The sequence below is a fragment of the Oncorhynchus masou genome, chromosome 5 (assembly GCF_036934945.1).
Source record: "Oncorhynchus masou masou isolate Uvic2021 chromosome 5, UVic_Omas_1.1, whole genome shotgun sequence".
In the NCBI taxonomy this organism is placed as follows: domain Eukaryota; kingdom Metazoa; phylum Chordata; class Actinopteri; order Salmoniformes; family Salmonidae; genus Oncorhynchus; species Oncorhynchus masou.
The window spans coordinates 34,677,602-34,696,226 of record NC_088216.1 but is presented as its reverse complement, the minus strand read 5'-3'; the positions used below and the strand labels follow the sequence as shown (position 1 = coordinate 34,696,226).

General features: G+C 45.7%; 1 protein-coding gene across 1 annotated transcript in view; it reads right to left on the bottom strand.

Moving 5' to 3' along the window:
• Positions 1–18,625, bottom strand: part of mmp24 (matrix metallopeptidase 24) — an 84,490-nt gene that overhangs the window by 7,465 nt on the left and 58,400 nt on the right. The window contains exons 6-7 of the mRNA XM_064965421.1: positions 7,551–7,765; positions 355–493 (exon numbers count right to left, since the gene is read on the bottom strand). Coding sequence (XP_064821493.1) covers positions 355–493; positions 7,551–7,765 — 354 coding nt within the window. The remainder of the gene's footprint in view (positions 1–354; positions 494–7,550; positions 7,766–18,625) is intronic.

Below are 18,625 nucleotides of genomic sequence, written 5' to 3'. Positions count from 1 at the left end.
AATAATGCTTAGTAATTATGAAATTATGAGAATTAATAACATTCCACCCATGAGGGCACTAGGTCATTTGACTACAGGAAAGGGCTACATGTTTCCTGTCGCGTGCCCTAATAATGAACATGACCTAGGTCAAAGTGGTATTGTGGATCCTCAACTATTGGGCATCTGCATGTTCAGGGCTTGGAAATTGAACTACCGTACAAGGACCGTTTTAGAGATTGGGGTTTTATAGTTGGTACTGTGTCTCTAATCCAAGTTTAGTCACCTAAAGCGAAAATGACTTAGCTAACAATAACACTGATCAGTGCAAAAAGGGCTATATCACATTTGAAAAGGAGAAGGGAGTTAAAATACCCTTAAAGAATACGAATTTGCCGTCCGATCTCTCGTAGGCGGCGTCGATACGGGGCGGTAGACCTTTCCAGAACTGCTCAATCTGCATCGGGTAGCCCTCCTGCACCTCTTTGTTCCGCAGTCGCCAGAACCATCGGTCCTAAAGAGAATAAAAAGAGGAGAGAGCTCACATCAATCACAGCTCATTATCATTTGGCTCCAGTAAATCTAGGGCACGGCTGAGCAAACTCCCCACTGACTGCTACCCACATGCAAATACCCACACTTACCCCTCAAACAGCCACAAATGATTCGCATAGCAGAGGCCTTATTGCAGGGTAACTACAGTGCTTTCGGAAAGTATTCAGACCTCTTGACTTTTTCTACATTTTGTTGCGTTACAGCCTTATTCTAAAATGGATTTAATTTTTTTTTAATCCTCAGCAATCTACACACAATACCCCATGGTGACAAAGTGAAACACCTTTTTTTAAACATTTTGTCAAATTTATTTACAGAAATGCCTTATTTGCATTTAGACCCTTTGCTATGAGATTTGAAACTGAGGTCAGGTGCATCCTGTTTCCATTGATCCTTCTTGAGATGTTTCTACAACTTGATTGGAGTCCACCTGGGGTAAATTAAATTGATTGGACATGATTTGGTAAGGCATTCACCTGTCTATATAAGGTCCCACAGTTGACAGCAAAAACCAAGCCGTGAGGTTGAAGGAATTGTCCGTAGAGCTCCGAGACAGAAGATCCCCCAAGAACATAGCGGCCTCCATCATTCTTAAATGGAAGAAGTTTGGAACCACCAAGACTCTTCCTATGGCAAGACATCAAAATGGTTGTCTAGTAAAGATCAACAACCAATTTGACAGAGTTGAAAATAATAATGGGCAAATTTAAATGTTGCACAACCCAGAGTCTTAGCGACTTACCCAGACAGACTCAGCTGTAATCGCTGCCAAAGGTGATTCTGACATGTATTGACTCAGGGGGTTGAATTATTATCTCATCAAGATATATGAGTGTTTTATTTTTCATATTTATATATATATTTAGAAATGTTTAATCCCACTTTGTAACACAACAAAAAAAGAGCTGTGAACTACTTCCTGAAGGCACTGTGTCAATATAGTGAATATAGTTGCTATTTAACATGTTTCAGCATAGAATATAATCCTTTATATTTGTACATGTTTTATTTTGTACTCTGTCATACTCTGTCAATATACACTGTGTATACGAAACATTAAGGACACCTGCTCTTTCCATGACATAGACTGACCAGGTGAATCTGGGTGAAAGCTATGCTCCCTTTTTGATGTCACTTTTTAAATCTACATCAATCAGTGTAGATAAAGGGGAGGAAACAGGTTAAAGAAAGATTTTTAAGCCTTGAGACAATTGAGACATGGATTGCGTGTGTGTGCCATTCAGAGGGTGAGTGGGCAAGACAAAAGATAGAAGTGCCTTTGAATGGGGTATGGTAGTAGGTGCCAGACGTAGGGCTACTGCGGTGACCGTATTACCGCCACCCTGGCAGTCATAAGTCATGACCGCAGTAAAATTCTGTGTGACTGTTGAGTCATGGTAATCTCCTTTTATGCACTCTGGACTTGTGCTGTTGGTAGTACCCAACTTGCTAACAACCATCAGGTCCTAATGGCCTGGTACTCAGGGATCTATTGTCCCTCCATCCTGTCCTAATGGTTTGGTACTCAGGGCTCTATTGTCCCTCCATCAGGTCCTAATGGTTTGGTACTCAGGGCTCTATTGTCCCTCCATCAGGTCCTAATGGCCTGGTATTCAAGGGCCTGCTGCCAAGGTAGCAGTTAGTCTTCCTGGGGTCCAGCAAAATTATGGCAGTTATACATTTTAAAGCATTACAATACATTCATATCAGATTTCACAACATATTAAGTGTGTGCCCTGAAGACTACTCCATGGGTATTCTAAAAATTACAAAGTTCTCACAGAGGGGTTGAATAATAGAACAACCAATACTAGCCATGTTAGGGATTTGAATAATAATTAAAAAAAATAGATAAAGCAATAAAATTAAACAATTGTTAAAGAAAATACAACTATACCATTCAAGATAGAGATTGTTGTAAAATAATTCTTTACTTTTCCATTTATCGTATTTTATAAATGGATAAGACGGCATTCGAAAGATAACTAGCAAAATAATGTCTTCAAATATAACGAATTGGAACACAAAAGTACTCAATCAACATGGTGGAGATAAAAATATAGCAAACAGAAGACATAGAAGGCACAGTATGTGGATGTGTGGATGTATTGTCATGGAAGGTGTGGTGTGTGTTTTGTGTGGTGTTAAGTGAGTGAGAAAGGAAACTGTTGCATTTCCCAGAACCAATGTGTATCTGTGAGCAGGGGTAGCGAGAGAGAACTTTCAATTTTGTGCAGATGAGGGATATACATTTTTAAATAAATTATACATCCTCATATTTATTGTCCTATCATGATGGAACTGTTCCCAACCTTAAACCCTAGACACCCACCTGAGCGACTAGGGTCCATATCTGTTTTATGGGCTTACTGTAATGTGGACAGAGACCTACTAGAGCAGCACAGCCCCCTCAAGATTCTGAGCCTGCCTGGCAGGGTTGGTACTACAAAGCCAGAGCCCCCACAAAAGGGACATTCTCAAAGCTGCTAATGAGAACCTTGATGACCTCGTACCTAGCCAGTGGGGATTCCGGTGGGGTACCCCCAACCAGGTAGTGGCAGTGCTGGCAACACTGGCTGCAGTAACCCAAAGGGAGGGGATCACACTCGGCCAACCAGAGGGGACATATTATTGTGACCCTGGTGGCACAAAATAATCTAAGATCTGACTGCACAGAGATGCTTGGGTAATGGTCACAACAGGGGACCAGTGTTTTTTAAATTAATTTAACCTTTATTTAACCAGGTAGGCAAGTTGAGAACAAGTTCTCATTTACAAATGTAAACTGGCCAAGATAAAGCAAAGCAGTTCGACACATACAACTAGACAGAGTAACACATGGAGTAAAACAAACATACAATCAATAATACAGTAGAAAAGTAGAAAAGAAAAAAGTAGATGAATAAGTCTATATACAATGTGAGCAATTGAGGTGAGATAAGGGAGGTAAAGGCAAAAAAAGGCCATGGTGGCAAAGTAAATACAATAATGCAAGTAAAACACTGGAATGGTTGATTTGCAGTGGAAGAATATGCAAAGTAGAGATAGAAATAATGGGGTGCAAAGGAGCAAAATAAATAAATACAGTAGGGAAAGAGGTAGTTGTTTGGGCTAATTTATAGATGGGCTATGTACAGGTGCAGTAATCTGTGAGCTGCTCTGACCAGCTGGTGCTTAAAGCTAGTGAGGGAGATAACTGTTTCCAGTTTCAGAGATTGTTGTAGTTCGTTCCAGTCATTGGCAGCAGAGAACGGGAAGGGGAGGCGGCCAAAGGAATAATTGGTTTTGGGGGTGACCAGAGAGATATACCTGCTGGAGCGCGTGCTACAGGTGGGTGCTGCTATGGTGAACAGCGAGCTGAGATAAGGGGGGACTTTACCTAGCAGGGTCTTGTAGATGACCTGGAGCCAGTGGGTTTGGTGACAAGTATGAAGCGAGGGCCAACCCACGAGAGCATACAGGTCGCAGTGGTGGGTAGTATATACAAAACGGATAGCACTGTGATAGACTGCATCCAATTTATTGAGTAGGGTATTGGAGGCTATTTTGTAAATGACATTGCCGAAGTAGAGGATTGGTAGGATGGTCAAGTTTTACAAGGGTATGTTTGGCAGCATGAGTGAAGGATGCTTTGTTGTGAAATAGGAAGTCAATCCTAGATTTAACTTTGGATTGGAGATGTTTGATGTGATTCTGGATGGAGAGTTTACAGTCTAACCAGACACCTAGGTATTTGTAGTTGTCCACATATTCTAAGTCATTCTAAGTCATATTCTAAGTCTAATTTGATTAACCAATGTCAAGTCATAGGTGATGGAGATCAGATACGCCTCCTTCCCCTGAAACACACACATCGAATCCAGGCTGCATCACATCTGACCGTGATTGTGAGTCCCATAGGGTGGCGCACAATTGGCCCAGCATCGTCCGGGTTTGGCCGGGGTTGGCCGTCATTGCAAATAAGAATTAGTCCTTAACTGACTTGCCTAGTTAAATAAAGGTGAAATAAATACATTTTGCATGCTTTCTCAAAAGGCTGTAACTTTATATGCATTCGTAAATCAAGTCCTTTCTTGAGTTGGCTCTGGGATGTAACAACTGTTTAGTGTGTGTCCCACATCTGTTGCTAGGGGGTAAGGATTTTAGGGACAATATAGGATGAATCACAATTGTTTGCAAAAAATAATAATTGCTTGACAAAAATGTAATGCAATGGCAATCCTGGTTATAGGTCACAATCCTTTGCATGAACTATCAACATTATTATTAATGATGGAAATTTAAGATACACAAGATTTTGGAATATATATATATATATACCCCCCCCCCCAAAAAATATATATATATATTACTGCACCTGTACATAGCCCAGTTTAAAATATATATATATATATATATATATATATATATATATATATATATATATATATCGTATTTATATATATATATATTACACTACCATTCAAATGTTTGGGGTAACGTAGAAATGTCCTTGTTTTTGAAAGAAAAGCTATTTGTTTTCCATTAAAATAACATCAAATTGATCTGAAATACAGTGTCGACATTGTTATTGTTGTAAATGACTATTGTAGCTGGAAACGGCTGATTAAAAAAAATGGAATATCTACATAGGCGTACAGAAGCCCAATATCAGCAACCATCACTCCTGTGTTCCAATGGTACGTTGTGTTAGCTAATCCAAGTTTATCATTTAAAAGGCTAATTGATCATTAGAAAACCCTTTTGCAATTATGTTAGCACAGCTGAAAACTGTTGTTCTGATTTAAAGAAGCAATAAAACTGGCCTTCTTTAGACTAGTTGAGTATTTGGAGCATCAGCATTTGTGGGTTCGATTACAGGCTCAAAATGCCAAAAACAAAGACCTTTCTTCTGAAACTCGCTAGTCTATTCTTGTTCTGAGAAATTATGGCTATTCCATGTGAGAAATTGCCAAGAAACTGAAGATCTCGTACAACGCTGTGTACTACTCCCTTCACAGAACAGCGCAAACTGGCTCTATCCAGAATAGAAAGAGGAGTGGGAGGCCCCGGTGCACAACTGACCAAGAGGACAAGTACATAAGTGTCTAGTTTGAGAAACAGATGACTCAAGTCCTCAACTGGCAGCTTCATTAAATTGTACCCGCAAAACACCAGTCTCAATGTCAACAGTGAAGAGGTGACTCCGGGAGGCTGGCCTTCTAGGCAGAGTTGGAAAGAAAAAGCCATATCTCAGACTGGCCAAAGAAAATAAAAAATTAAGATGGGCAAAAGAACAGTCACTGGACAGATTAACTCTTCAAAGAAGGCCAGCATCGCGGGGGTCACCTAGTAATGTCATTACTACATAGTACTGTACTTACTGAGGGATTTTACCATTATGGTTACTCTGATATAAGTCAACTATCATCAAAATGTGACTAAATATTCCATTATGAACAAATTGCAAGGAGTAGAGGTTACTACCAAGTATTCAATTTATGTACATGGGTACATTTCCTATTGATTTGTTTATGAACACTGAACATGTAACTATGCTGTAGTAAGTAAACTTACTGTGTGTCCATTCATACGCCTTAAACATGCCTCCAAAAAAGAGCTCCTAAACAGGAATAAACAGTTTGTATCAATAAAGGCCAGGTTTTATTGATGTGTGTTAACATTCATCAGATAGTGGAGGAGTGACCTTTTAGGACATTTAGGCAAAGATCAAATGCATCAAACAGCGTTTGTCTACTCTACGCACTGCTCAGTATGAGAAAAAAAAGACAAGTACCAATGCAAGTTTACCTTCATTAAAGCACATTATCTGGTGACTAACTTGGTGATGGGGAAAAGGCCCATTGAGTGTGACACCAGCTACAGATAAGCGTATTACTGTAAAAAGTGATCTGAAGAGGGAGGTTCTACACCCGATCATGAGAGAAATACTAGAATACAAACTCATACTACTGTGTATGTAATAACCAGAGAACCAATAGTTTGGAACGTTGTTAGTACCCTTGCAAAATCTAAGAGCTCCCTACAGTGTGAGAAGCTCTTCAGCATTGCTGAAACCCTTAAGTAAAAAAAGAAGGTTCAATTTGGTTTTAATTCACTTTGGTGTTGTCATTTTATGTGAGTTCGGTAAAATAAAACACTACACTACCACTACCAACCAAGGCATGTGAACTGAAGAAAAAGTTGAATGTGCAGGAGATATTTATCCACTCTTGGAGGAAAATGGCGCTGACACATTTTTGAGTTGGGAACAAGGCAAAATTAAAGCAACTTCTATTGTGTTAAATTCAATACTCAAAAAGTGTTTATTTTGGGAAAGGGAAAACGTAGTCAGTTTCACAACTGAATGCATTAAAACAAAATGTGTCTTCTGTATTTAACCCAATCCCTCTGAAGCAGAGATGTCTTAATCGACATCATCGGCGCCCTGGTAGCAGTTGTTGTTGGGGTTAACTGCCTTGCTCAAGGGAAGAACGGCAGATATTGCTACTTTGCCGGATCAAACAATCAACCTTTGCTTACTATCCCAACGCTCTAACTGCTAGGCTACCTGCTGCCCCAAATTATCCTACACTACACAGACTTAATGTTACACTTTGTAGTGTTCACTTTGTAAAGTAAGTCTCACCCAATGATTTATATATACACTACATGACAGGGGGTGCTGTTTTGAAGTCACCGTGCCTCCTTCTTAGCACTCCCCCAGCAGTGTAAAACATATTTATAAAGCTATAGAAATGCAGTTAAAAATGATTTGTTTTTGCCACGTTTATTTTATTACAGACACCTTAATGCATACCTTTAAATGATATTATGTGAGCTAAACATCAAAATGAAAAAATATACACATTTTTGTCCTTGAAACATTTAAATGAAATACTGTGGAATGTCATTAATTTCTATGGATGACTGCTTTTATGAGGAGTGCCAATATGGCCGACTGGTGGATTCAAAGTCTCTCATTGGCTAATACATGGCATCAGCAATCCAGGGTTTATATACATCGTTGGTCTCACCTTGAAGACAAACATCTCGCGTCTGAAGAAGGCCACGGTGTTGAAGTTGCCATCACAGATGTTGGGTTTGCCATTGGGGAAATAGGGCCTGTCACCGGAGGGCGGACGTGGCGGGCGGGACTGACGGTCATGTTTCCTCTCTGAGGTGGGGTGGGTTCGGCGAGCGGGCAAGGTGGGCAGTGGTCGTGTAGGCTCCAGCATGGCTGTAGGGACACCTGCACACAGAGGCACACTCATAAGAACAGGCTTTCAAAAAGCTCTCGTCATTCCTAGATCTCTCTATCCTCTAATTTAGTCTAGGTCCTGCTGTAATAACAGCATATTAACACCAATTTGTCCACAATGAAATCAGGGGGGACTATTTTTTTTTTTTTACCTTTATTTAACTAGGCAAGTCAGTTAAGAACAAATTCTTATTTTCAATGACGGCCTAGGAACAGTGGGTTAACTGCCTGTTCAGGGGCAGAACGGCAGATTTGTACCTTGTCAGCTCGGGGACTTGAACTTGCAACCTTGCAACCGTTACTAGTCCAACTCTCTAACCACTAGGCTACCCTCCTGCCACTATGGATCTGTCTCAGTCTGTTTGTACGTACGTTAGTCACACACAATATTTCATGTCGGCTCTCTTGCCATAGATTACATTGATTGGCCCAAGGGGGGCACTATAGTAATCAACTGAAAATGCAGACTTTGAAAAAGCATATCTCCTGTCCCGTTTGAGCTTGAATTTTTGTCAATAATTGGCCCAAGGGGGGAGGGCGCTGCATCATTCGTGGGTGAAGTTTTTAATGTTGCGATGTTTTATGTTTACGTTTTATGTTTAAATTTATGTAATTTATGCCTAAATAACTTTGTATTCATATTTTTTCTGTGTCCATGTTGTTCACGTGTTTCTAGTAAATAGACAAGGTTTAGGAGACAATAGCCCCAAATAGCCTATAATCGACAAGGACAAACAGAAAAACAAACAAATTCGACCAAGGAATTAAGAAAAATCTACACACAAAGATGCCTCAGTACAAGTAGGCATAGTGGAGCTCTGTGGGGTGTGACTGAATGGACTGAATGTCAGCTAGAATTAGGTTATTCAGTTTGTGGGAAGTTAGACATTTTCTGGGCACAGTTGAGTAGTCTACAATGCCTATATGAAATTCATAACTGACACGCAGATCTTTAGAAATTGTAGGATCAATTGTAAATTGTCACTCCTATGAAAAAGGTTGCAGACACCCTGCTATAGGCTATATGAAGTCACCCTTGTGGAATGGCACATACAATGTACTATGACAGTGTCATTGTCTCGTGCACTTCGCACCAAAATATTTGTTCTGCATTCAGAGATGTTCCTTATAATGTGTGAGCCCAGCTCATTTTTGTATTTGCATTATTCGGCAGGGAAGGGAAATATTCTATGTATGTTGAAGCATTGCATCAACAAGGTTTCTGAGTATATTGAAACATTGTATCCACGAACGAGTTGGCTCAAAGAATATTGAATAATTTTGTATCAACGAGACTGCTTTGAGAATATGTAGTTTCAGGAAACTAGGCGTATGTTGCGCGTCACTACTTGACAGGAGTGGCATTTTAACTTAAACATTTATTTTTTATCAAAATGTGTTTTTTGGAAATTCTGGTGTTTGATTGCAAACAATGCGGAGGTAGTCAAAAGAGAACACACAGAAAAAGGCTGTTGTATAAAACACATCTCCGGATTATATCTTCAAACTAAGGGCAACCATGGCATCCGTGACAAAGAGGGAGAAGCGCTCATACATGAATACGGGTAAGAGAGGTTAGCTAGCTACATTTTCAGATATTATATTGTAATGACCTGACTAGATCATAAAGGAACAATTGTCCAGACAGAGGCTTGAGTTTGCGAATTGACGGTTTATTAAACCAACTTTACACAGGCTACTGTTTGGGCCGTAGCACACGCCAAAAAGATAACAGATAACCCATAAGCCAATCGTGACCTTCTCTTGGGAAGCCCAGACGTAAGAGAGAGAGAGAACAAAAAGCTGAACCTGGTCTTAACTTCCAATGCTCCACCCCCCCCTGCCCAACCCCCCTCCACACCACTCTGCCAACCACCAGGATGCCCGGCATCAGAACATTCCAGGCATTCCCGTGATTGGCAGATAGCAGGTTGATTGACATGTCGGACCCCGCGAACACCGGGTACTGGTCAGTACAACACAGCCACCTCCTAGCCTAACACATAACACACAGCTGTCTGTGCGGGTCGCTACACAGCCCCCCCACCACAAAGTCCCTCGTCCCCGAGGGAACAAACAAAGTCTCTGAAGCGACCCGGAGGTCTCCTTTGCCTGCGTGTCTGTGATGGTTGCAGAGTGCCCCTCTGGGAACCAGGGGATGAAGGCAGGGATATGGGGGACAAAGAAGCGGGAACGGGTAATACAGTCCGTGGCTCTGGGGAACCACGCGGTGACACAGGGGGGGGAGACAGGGGGAGTGGGCTGTCTGGAGCCTTGTCTGCGGCACCTGAGGGTGGGTGCCTGGAGAATGTCTTTGCCAGAGAGGGGAATTGTGGGGGTTCCTGGGGTTTGGGGAAAAGAGGCCCCTCTGTATGGGGCTAACCTGTCCCGGTGCAGTGCCACCTTTCTCCCCCTGGGAGGAAGCTGCACCCGGTACACAACCTCCCCTACCCTCTCCAGGACACTGCAGGGTCCCACCCAGTGACTGTCCAACTTGGGGCATCTGCCTCTTTTCCTTAGGGGGCTGTAGACCCAGACCAGCTCCCCAGCCACAAAGTGCCTTCCCCGGGTGTGCACGTCATAGTTCCTTTTCTGCCTCACACCTGCATTCACCAGCTGCTCTCTGGCGAACGTGTGGGCTGTCTCCAGGCGGTCCTGGAGTCTCCGGGCATACTCCGGCCCCGGAGGAACATGAGGGCTATCCAGGGGCCGACCAAACGCCATCTCCGCAGGGGTGCGGATCTCTCCCCAGCATGAGGAGGGCAGGCGTGCAGGAGGTGGAGTCTTGGACAGCGGAGCGGCATGCCATGAGGACCATAGGCAGGTGCTTGTCCCAGTCACGCTGGTGTTTGGAAGAGACGATGGCCAGCTGCTGTCCAAGCGTTTTGTTGAAGCGCTCCACAAGGCCATCACTTTGAGGATGGAGAGGAGTGGTGCGGGTCTTGTGCATACCCAGCCTCTCACACATGGTGGCGAACACACGGGACTCAAAGTTTCTGCCTTGGTCGCTGTGGATGGACTCTGCAGCTCCAAACCTGCTGAACATCCCCGCTGTCAGGGCGTCGACGATGGTCTCTGCCTCCTGGTCAGGCAGAGCATAGGCTTCGGGCCATTTTGTGAAATAGTCCATGGCCGTGAGCACCCAGCGGTTTCCACTGTCTGTGGTGGGGAACGGCCCAACTACATCCACTCCCACCCTCTCCATGGGAGCCCCCACTGGGAACTGTTGGAGCTGAGCATGAGAGTGGCCTGGGGGGCCCTTTCTCGCTGTGCAGTTGTCACAACGGTGACAAAAGTCCTCCACATCCCTCTTGTGCTGCCCCCAGTAGAAGCCCTGACGGAGACGGCGCAGTGTTTTTGTGACCCCAAAGTGTCCAGTCCCCACCCCCCCATGAGTACTCTGGAGCACAGCCTCCCGCAATGCTTTTGGGACAACCACCTGCCACCTCTCCTCTCCCGTAGCTGACTCCTTCCATGCCCGCTGTAGCACGCCATCAGCCAGCCGCAGTCTCTCAAACTTCGACCACAACCCTTTGGTCGCGAGTGAGAGCGCTGTCACCTCTTCCCATGGTGGCCTCACCTGCGCCTCTACCCACTGTAGCACTGGCTGTAGGTCTGTGTCCCGTCCCTGCTGCTGCCGCCATTCAGCCACGTCGACAGTCTGCAGCTCACAGCAGACAGGCCCGCTCGCCCGACACACTGTGGCACAGACACCCTCCTCTGCCCGCAGCTCTCTCTCCCGTCCTTCTCTCCGTTCACAGTGGCGGCAGCCGTCTGCAGTACAGGGCCGACGGGACATGGCGTCGGCGTTGGAGTGGCGTGCCCCTGCCCTGTGCACCACCGTGAAGTCATACGGCTGAAGCTCCTCCAACCAGCGTGCCACCTGCCCCTCTGGCTCTCTGAAAGACATGAGCCACTGGAGAGCAGAGTGGTCAGTCCTTACAGTAAAGGGCAGACCACCCAGGTAGTACTTGAAGTGTTTGACGGAAGCCACAACAGCCAAGAGCTCCCGCCGGGTGACACAGTAGCGGCGCTCATGTTTGTCAAATGTTTTGCTGAAGTACGCCACCACTCTCTCCCCCTCTGGCCCCACCTGGGCCAGCACCCCACCCATGCCCACATTGCTCGCGTCTGTGTCCAGGATAAAGGGCAAGGTGAGGTCAGGGGGCGAGCACGGGGCCTCGATCAGTGCACGTTTGAGGGTGTTGAACTCCTCCTCACACTCCACTGTCCAAGTGAAAGCCTTGTCCTTCGGCAGCAGGCGGTTCAGTGGAGCAGCAACGCTTGAGAAGCCCCGTACAAACCTCCTGTAGTACGAGGCCAGGCCCAGGAAGCTCTTCAGCTGACGCTGGTCGGTGGGGGTGGGCCAGTCTCTGACAGCCCCTACCTTGTCCTCCATGGTGCTGATCCCCTCCTTCCCCACTCGGTGGCCCAAGAAGGACACCTCTCTCCTCATGAAGTGGCACTTCTCGGGGTGGAGCTTCAGACCTGCGGCAGCCACCCTCTCCAGCACACGCCGTAGCACCCCAGGGCTGACTGGAAGGAGCTGCCATGGGCCAGGATGTCATCGAGGTATACCAGACACTGCTGTCGGGGGATGCCATCCAGCACCCTGTCCATCAAACGCTCAAAAGTAGCTGGAGCGTTGCACAGGCCAAAGCACAGGACCTTGAACTGCCAGTGTCCTCTGTTAGTGGAGAACGCAGTTTTGGCTCTGGCCTCTGGGGAGAGGGGCACCTGCCAGTAGCCACTTCGGAGGTCTAGTGAGGAGAACCAGGAGGACCCCCTAACCAGGTCCAGCGACTCATCGATACGTGGTATGGGGTATGAGTCCTTCCTGGTTACCTCATTCATCCGCCTGTAGTCCGCACAGAACCTCAGCTTGCCCCCCTTCTTCGGAACCATGACGACTGGCGCCGCCCAGGGGCTGTCTGAGGGCTCAATGAAGTCTGCCCGCTGCATCTCCAATACAGCCTTGTCTGCCGCCTCCTGGCGTGCCAGCGGGATACGGCGGGGACGCATCTTGATGGGTCGAGCATCACCTGTGTCGATCTCATGCTGCACCAGATGAGTCTGACCCACCTCTCCCTCACTCAACGCAAAGCTGTCTCTGAATTCAAACAGCAACTGCCACAACCGTTCCTGCTGCTCGGGGTCAAGACCAACACAGTTCCTCCCCCATATCTCCCTCACTGCAGACAGTGTCCTCTCCTCTCCCATCTGGGGTAGCTGGGCTGGGGGGTTGCGGCCCGGGCTCACAGAGGGCTGTGTCATGGAGGTAGCTGGGGGAATGTAACAGGTGACAGGTGACAGGGGGACTGGGGAAAAGTCACACACAGCTGTGGGGGAGGGGGTGCAGCCATGAGTCTCTGCTGCTTTAACTGTTGGAGTAAAGGGTTTGTTGGGTTGAGTGAATGTGACATTAGGGGGGGCCATGGTGACTTCCGTCCCTCCCTGGAAGCTCAGTGTGCCCCTATTTAGGTCTAACTGGCAGCCTGTGCTCCTAAGAAAGTCCAACCCCAGGATACAAGGGTCCTGCACAGCCGCCACCCACACAGGATGACGCACAGTCCTGCCCCCTACTGTCAGAGTCATTATTCCCTTCCCTTTCATGGGTGCCAGCTCACCTGTGACTGTGCGGAGCTGCACAGTTGTAGGCTCACACTGAGTCCAACCTGGCACAATATCTGGCCTCACCAGGGTTACTGTGGACCCAGTGTCCACCAGGGCGGAGCAGGGCACCCCCTCCACAGTGACAGGGACATGACAAAAGTCCCCAACACAGGTCCGGCCCACCACAACAACAGGCTCCATCCGCTTGCCCTCGTCTGCTTCTGGGGGAAGTGGAGCCTTGCTTCCCCGTCTGTGCCGGTGGGCTCCTCCTGAAGATGATGGTGGTTGGGATAGAAAGCCAGGGGTCCGCACTACCCGGTCTATGCAGACCCCGAGCCGTTTCCCTGAGCTCTGGGGGACATGGGGCAATCTCGGCGCAGATGGCCTGGCTGGCCACAACCCCAGCAGACCCTGGGACCAGGGCTTGTGTGACGTGCCGCCTGTAGCGACACAGCCCGAATGAGTTTTGTCATTTCGGCCACCCAAGCAGGCTTTTCCGGCTCCGGGCTGCTCTGCCCCCCAGCTCGCACAGAGGGTGTGTCTCCCTGCACCCCCACCAAAGCCCCAGCTGAAGCCCCAGCCCACACCAGCTCCCTCTCCAAAGCCATCTCCAAGGCTGTCTGCAATGACTCAGGATGAGCCAGCTGGGTCTGTATGCGCAGCTCCGTAGGAGAGAGCGCCTGTATGAACTGGTCCCGTGCTAGCTCGCTCTGCACGGAGGGGGCATGTGAGCATATGCCCGCCGAGAGAGGCTCTCAATGTCATTAGCTAGCACCCGTAGAGGCTCTCCAGGCTGCCTGCGTCTATTACTCAGTTCGGAGCGCAGTAGCCCGGGCTGTACACACTGTCCATAGCGCCTCCTCAGTGCTCCCACTAAAGCACCATAATCATGCCTGTCCTCGGGGCTAATCAATATCAAACAGGCCAGAGCTTCATCCGTGAGGCATAAAGCCAACTGCAGTGCCCTTTCTTCATCCGACCACCCCCTAAAATGAGCTAACAGTTCAAACTGAGCATGAAAAGCTTCCCAATCCGCCTTACCGGAATACTTCGGGGTCTTAACAGATACGGACGCAGCCGGGAACTGGGCACCGCCATGTTTGTTTACATCCTGAGCCCCAGATTCCTCGTCACGCCGCTTCGACGTCGCCACTTCGGTCCGCCCACCAGAATCCGCGCGAAATACAGTCGACGAAGCACTCATGCCCGCTTCAGCCGCCATCGCTCTAACGTCCTCCCTCAAGCGGCCTCTGCGCTCCGACGCCCTGGCGATCTCCTCAGACAGAACCCCCGACGTCCATTCACACGCACCTCCTTGGCCATAATCGTCCCCTACCTCCACCTTCACTTTCGGATTCCCTCGACGCATTCTCAATCCCCGTTCTCACCTACGGTAGCTAGCCACATAAGTCAACTAGCTAGCTGGCTAACTTGTATCAACGTTTTTACTTCTGACACCAATGTAATGACCTGACTAGATCATAAAGGAACAATTGTCCAGACAGAGGCTTGAGTTTGCGAATTGACGGTTTATTAAACCAACTTTACACAGGCTACTGTTTGGGCCGTAGCACACGCCAAAAAGATAACAGATAACCCATAAGCCAATCGTGACCTTCTCTTGGGAAGCCCAGACGTAAGAGAGAGAGAACAAAAAGCTGAACCTGGTCTTAACTTCCAATGCTCCACCCCCCTGCCCAACCCCCCTCCACGCCACTCTGCCAACCACCAGGATGCCCGGCATCAGAACATTCCAGGCATTCCCGTGATTGGCAGATAGCAGGTTGATTGACATGTCGGACCCCGCGAACACCGGGTACTGGTCAGTACAACACAACCACCTCCTAGCCTAACACATAACACACAGCTGTCTGTGCGGGTCGCTACAATATGTTTTTTTTTTGTCAGAAAGTTTAAAACGTACTGATCGCTAGATAGCTAATGTTAGCTGGCTGGCTCACTAGCTAACATTACGTGTATGATCTGTGTAGTAATATTATTCACATCTCAGATCCATTTGCATTGCTAGTTTATAGCCAAAGGTTAGCTAGCAAGCTAACAATGAACCTAGCTAGTTGGTTAGTTATAGCTACCAACAGATTCATGCAGGGTAGTAACATTATGAGTTGGGATTATGGTTCATTGTTTAGCTAGCTAGCTACGTCTAAACAAAGACTCCACTGTGCAAGTAACCATTTCACTGTGCCGTTTACACCTTCTGTATCATGTGCATGTAACAAATAAGCTTTGATTTTATTTGCTATAGTGTTTGTTTACCAGAGATGGTAACGTGAAGAACAACATGTGAATAACAAATTCAGATTAGGATATAACGTTAGGCCACCGAGATAGTGTCCAAGTTCTAAAATTCTCCAGTAGAATGCCCTGCTTTTATTTTGTCACAATCACAACCATAAGCTATTTTCTGTAATTAGCTTGCCATTAACTTGTAAATAATCATCTTGTTGTGAGTTTATTTTCCTGTAATAACGACTACAAATTAGCTAAAGTTAAGACCTTGTATGCTATATGATATGGTCTTTATTTGAACTGGCGAGCCAGCTAACAAGCTAGAAACTAACCAAAACATTGTTTTAGTTTCCTGGTTTGTTAGATTGACATCTACTAAATTCATTTTTAAACGAATGGATTTATTGGTGTTAAAACACACCAGGTATGCTATTTTGAACCCCAGGCTGCTGATGTCATGCATCCTGTCATTTTTGTGTTTATATTTTTTCACAATGACAACAACAAGTTTGATGTGGGACAACAATAGTATGTTCATGATGTCACTGCGACAATTGTCTACAGACATGACGATAGACATGTAGTATAAACCAGCCTTCAAAATCTTTGGTTGTTTTTACTAAACTACCGTATTCACTCTGTATAGCACATGGCGTCACATGTGAATCCTTAAAGAGATGGGTGGGGCTAAGGCTTAAGAGGGTGTGGACGAAGAAGAGCTCTCCAGTAGTTGTGCCAAACAATTTTCTAAAAAGTGGGGTTACAAGTTTAACTTTCTACTATAAAATTTAACTTTCAAAGCAGAATTACTTTCCCATTGTTCCTCAACTGTATTGTATGATATACAATTTTCTAGCTCTGAGTTGCTACTATTTTCCAATGTAAAACACACAATTTCAAATTTTGCTACATAAGGTCGTATTGAGCCGGTCGGTCACATATTAATATTGCAATCGAGTAGCCAACGCTGGCAAATTTTCACCGGGCCAACTTGTCTCTGTCTGATCTTATTCTGTTTCCTACGCAGCACCTGGGTGCTCATTATATAAAAAAACAGCCCTACATCTACCCTATAGTTAAATAACTAAATAAATAATTAAATAGCAATATTTTTTTATTTTACCCCCAATTTCGAACTTGTCTCATCTCTGGAACTCCCCAACAGGCTCAGGAGGTTGAAGGTTGAGTCATGCGTCCTCCAAAACATGACCCGCCAAACCGCGTCTCTTAACACCCACCCTCATAACCCGGAAGCCAGCCGCACCAATGCGTTGGAAGGAAACATCATTCAACTGACGACCGCAGTCAGCCTGCAAGCACCCGGCCCACCACAAGGAGTCGCTTGAGCGCAATGAGTCAAGTAAAGCCTCCCTGGCCAAACACCCCCCTAACCTGGACGAAGCTGGGCCAACTGTGCGCCGCCCTATGGGACTCCCGATCACGGCCGGTTGTGATACAGCCCTGGATTGAACCCGGGTCTGTAGTGACGTCTCCAGCACTGCGATGTTGTGCCACTCTGAGGCCAAGTTAGTAATATGTTTGCCAGCTAGATTGCTCTGTTATAATATCTCATTTTAATTCAGGAAGATGGCCAAGCAAGACTGATAGAGAGGTGGAAATACATTATACTACAGGTAGGGATGAAGGCAGAGGATGATGATGTAGGCCTAGAGCAAAAAGTTAAAAAAGTTAGCCCAACCAGGTAATCATGAATTATTTGCATTATCTCAATTATCATTCTGTCACTGCACTGTTATAACCTACAATTGTTATTGTCTTTGAAGACAAAGACAAGACATGCATTTTGGGGACATGCTCTAAATAGCAAGTTGTTCAGTTGTCTATTTTCATACCAGTAGGCCTACATGAAACCAAAATTATACTAGCCTACTGGGTGAATAAATGAAAATAACAATTAGGCTTACAGCTATCACAACCTATATTTTAATAGCAATGGTCACCAAAAAAGAGGGTTCCCCACCTCCTAATTGCCAAATCCTGCGTGGCGCTGGCTTTTGTTTTTGGCACGCTACCGATGGCAATATCGAACCGCTAATTAAGGATTGCACTACTTTTGTGATTTTTTTTCCATTTCTTCCCTCCAATCTTTTTAGATTCAGTAGAAGTCAAAAGTTTACTTACACTTAGGTTGGAGTCATTAAAACTCTGTTTTTCAACAACTCCACAAATTTCTTGTTAACAAACTATAGTTTTGGCAAGTCGGTTAGTACATCTACTTTGTGCATGACACAAGTCATTTTTCCAACAATTGTTTTTCAGACAGATAATTTCACTTACAATTCACTGTTTCACAATTTCAGTGGGTCAGAAGTTTACATACACTAAGTTGACTGTGCCTTTAAACAGCTTGGAAAATTCCAGAAAATTATGTCATGGCTTTAGAAGCTTCTGATAGGCTAATTGACATAATTTGAGTCAATATGAGGTGTACCTGTGGATTTATTTCAAGGTCTACCTTCAAACTCAGTGCCTCTTTGCTTGACATCATAGGGAAATCAAAAGAAACCAGCCAAGACCTCAGAAAAATAATTGCAGACCTCCAGTCTGGTTCATCCTTGGGAGCAATTTCCAAATGCCTGAAGGTACCACGTTCATCTGTACAAACAATAATACGCAAGTATAAACACCATGGGACCACACAGCCGTCATACCGCTCAGGAAGGAGACACGTTCTGTCTCGTAGAGATGAACGTACTTTGTTGTGAAAAGTTCAAATCAATCCCAAAACAACAGCAAAGGCCCTTGTGATGATGCTGGAGGAAACAGGTACAAAAGTATCTATATCCACAGTAAAACGAGTCCTATATCGAAATAACCTGAAAGGCTGCTCAGCAAGGAAGAAGCCACTGCTCCAAAACCTCCATAAAAAAGCCAGGCTACAAGGATCATACTTTTTGGTGCTTTGCTGCAGGAGGGACTGGTGCACTTCACAAAATAGATGGCATCATGAGGAGGAAAAATTTGGTG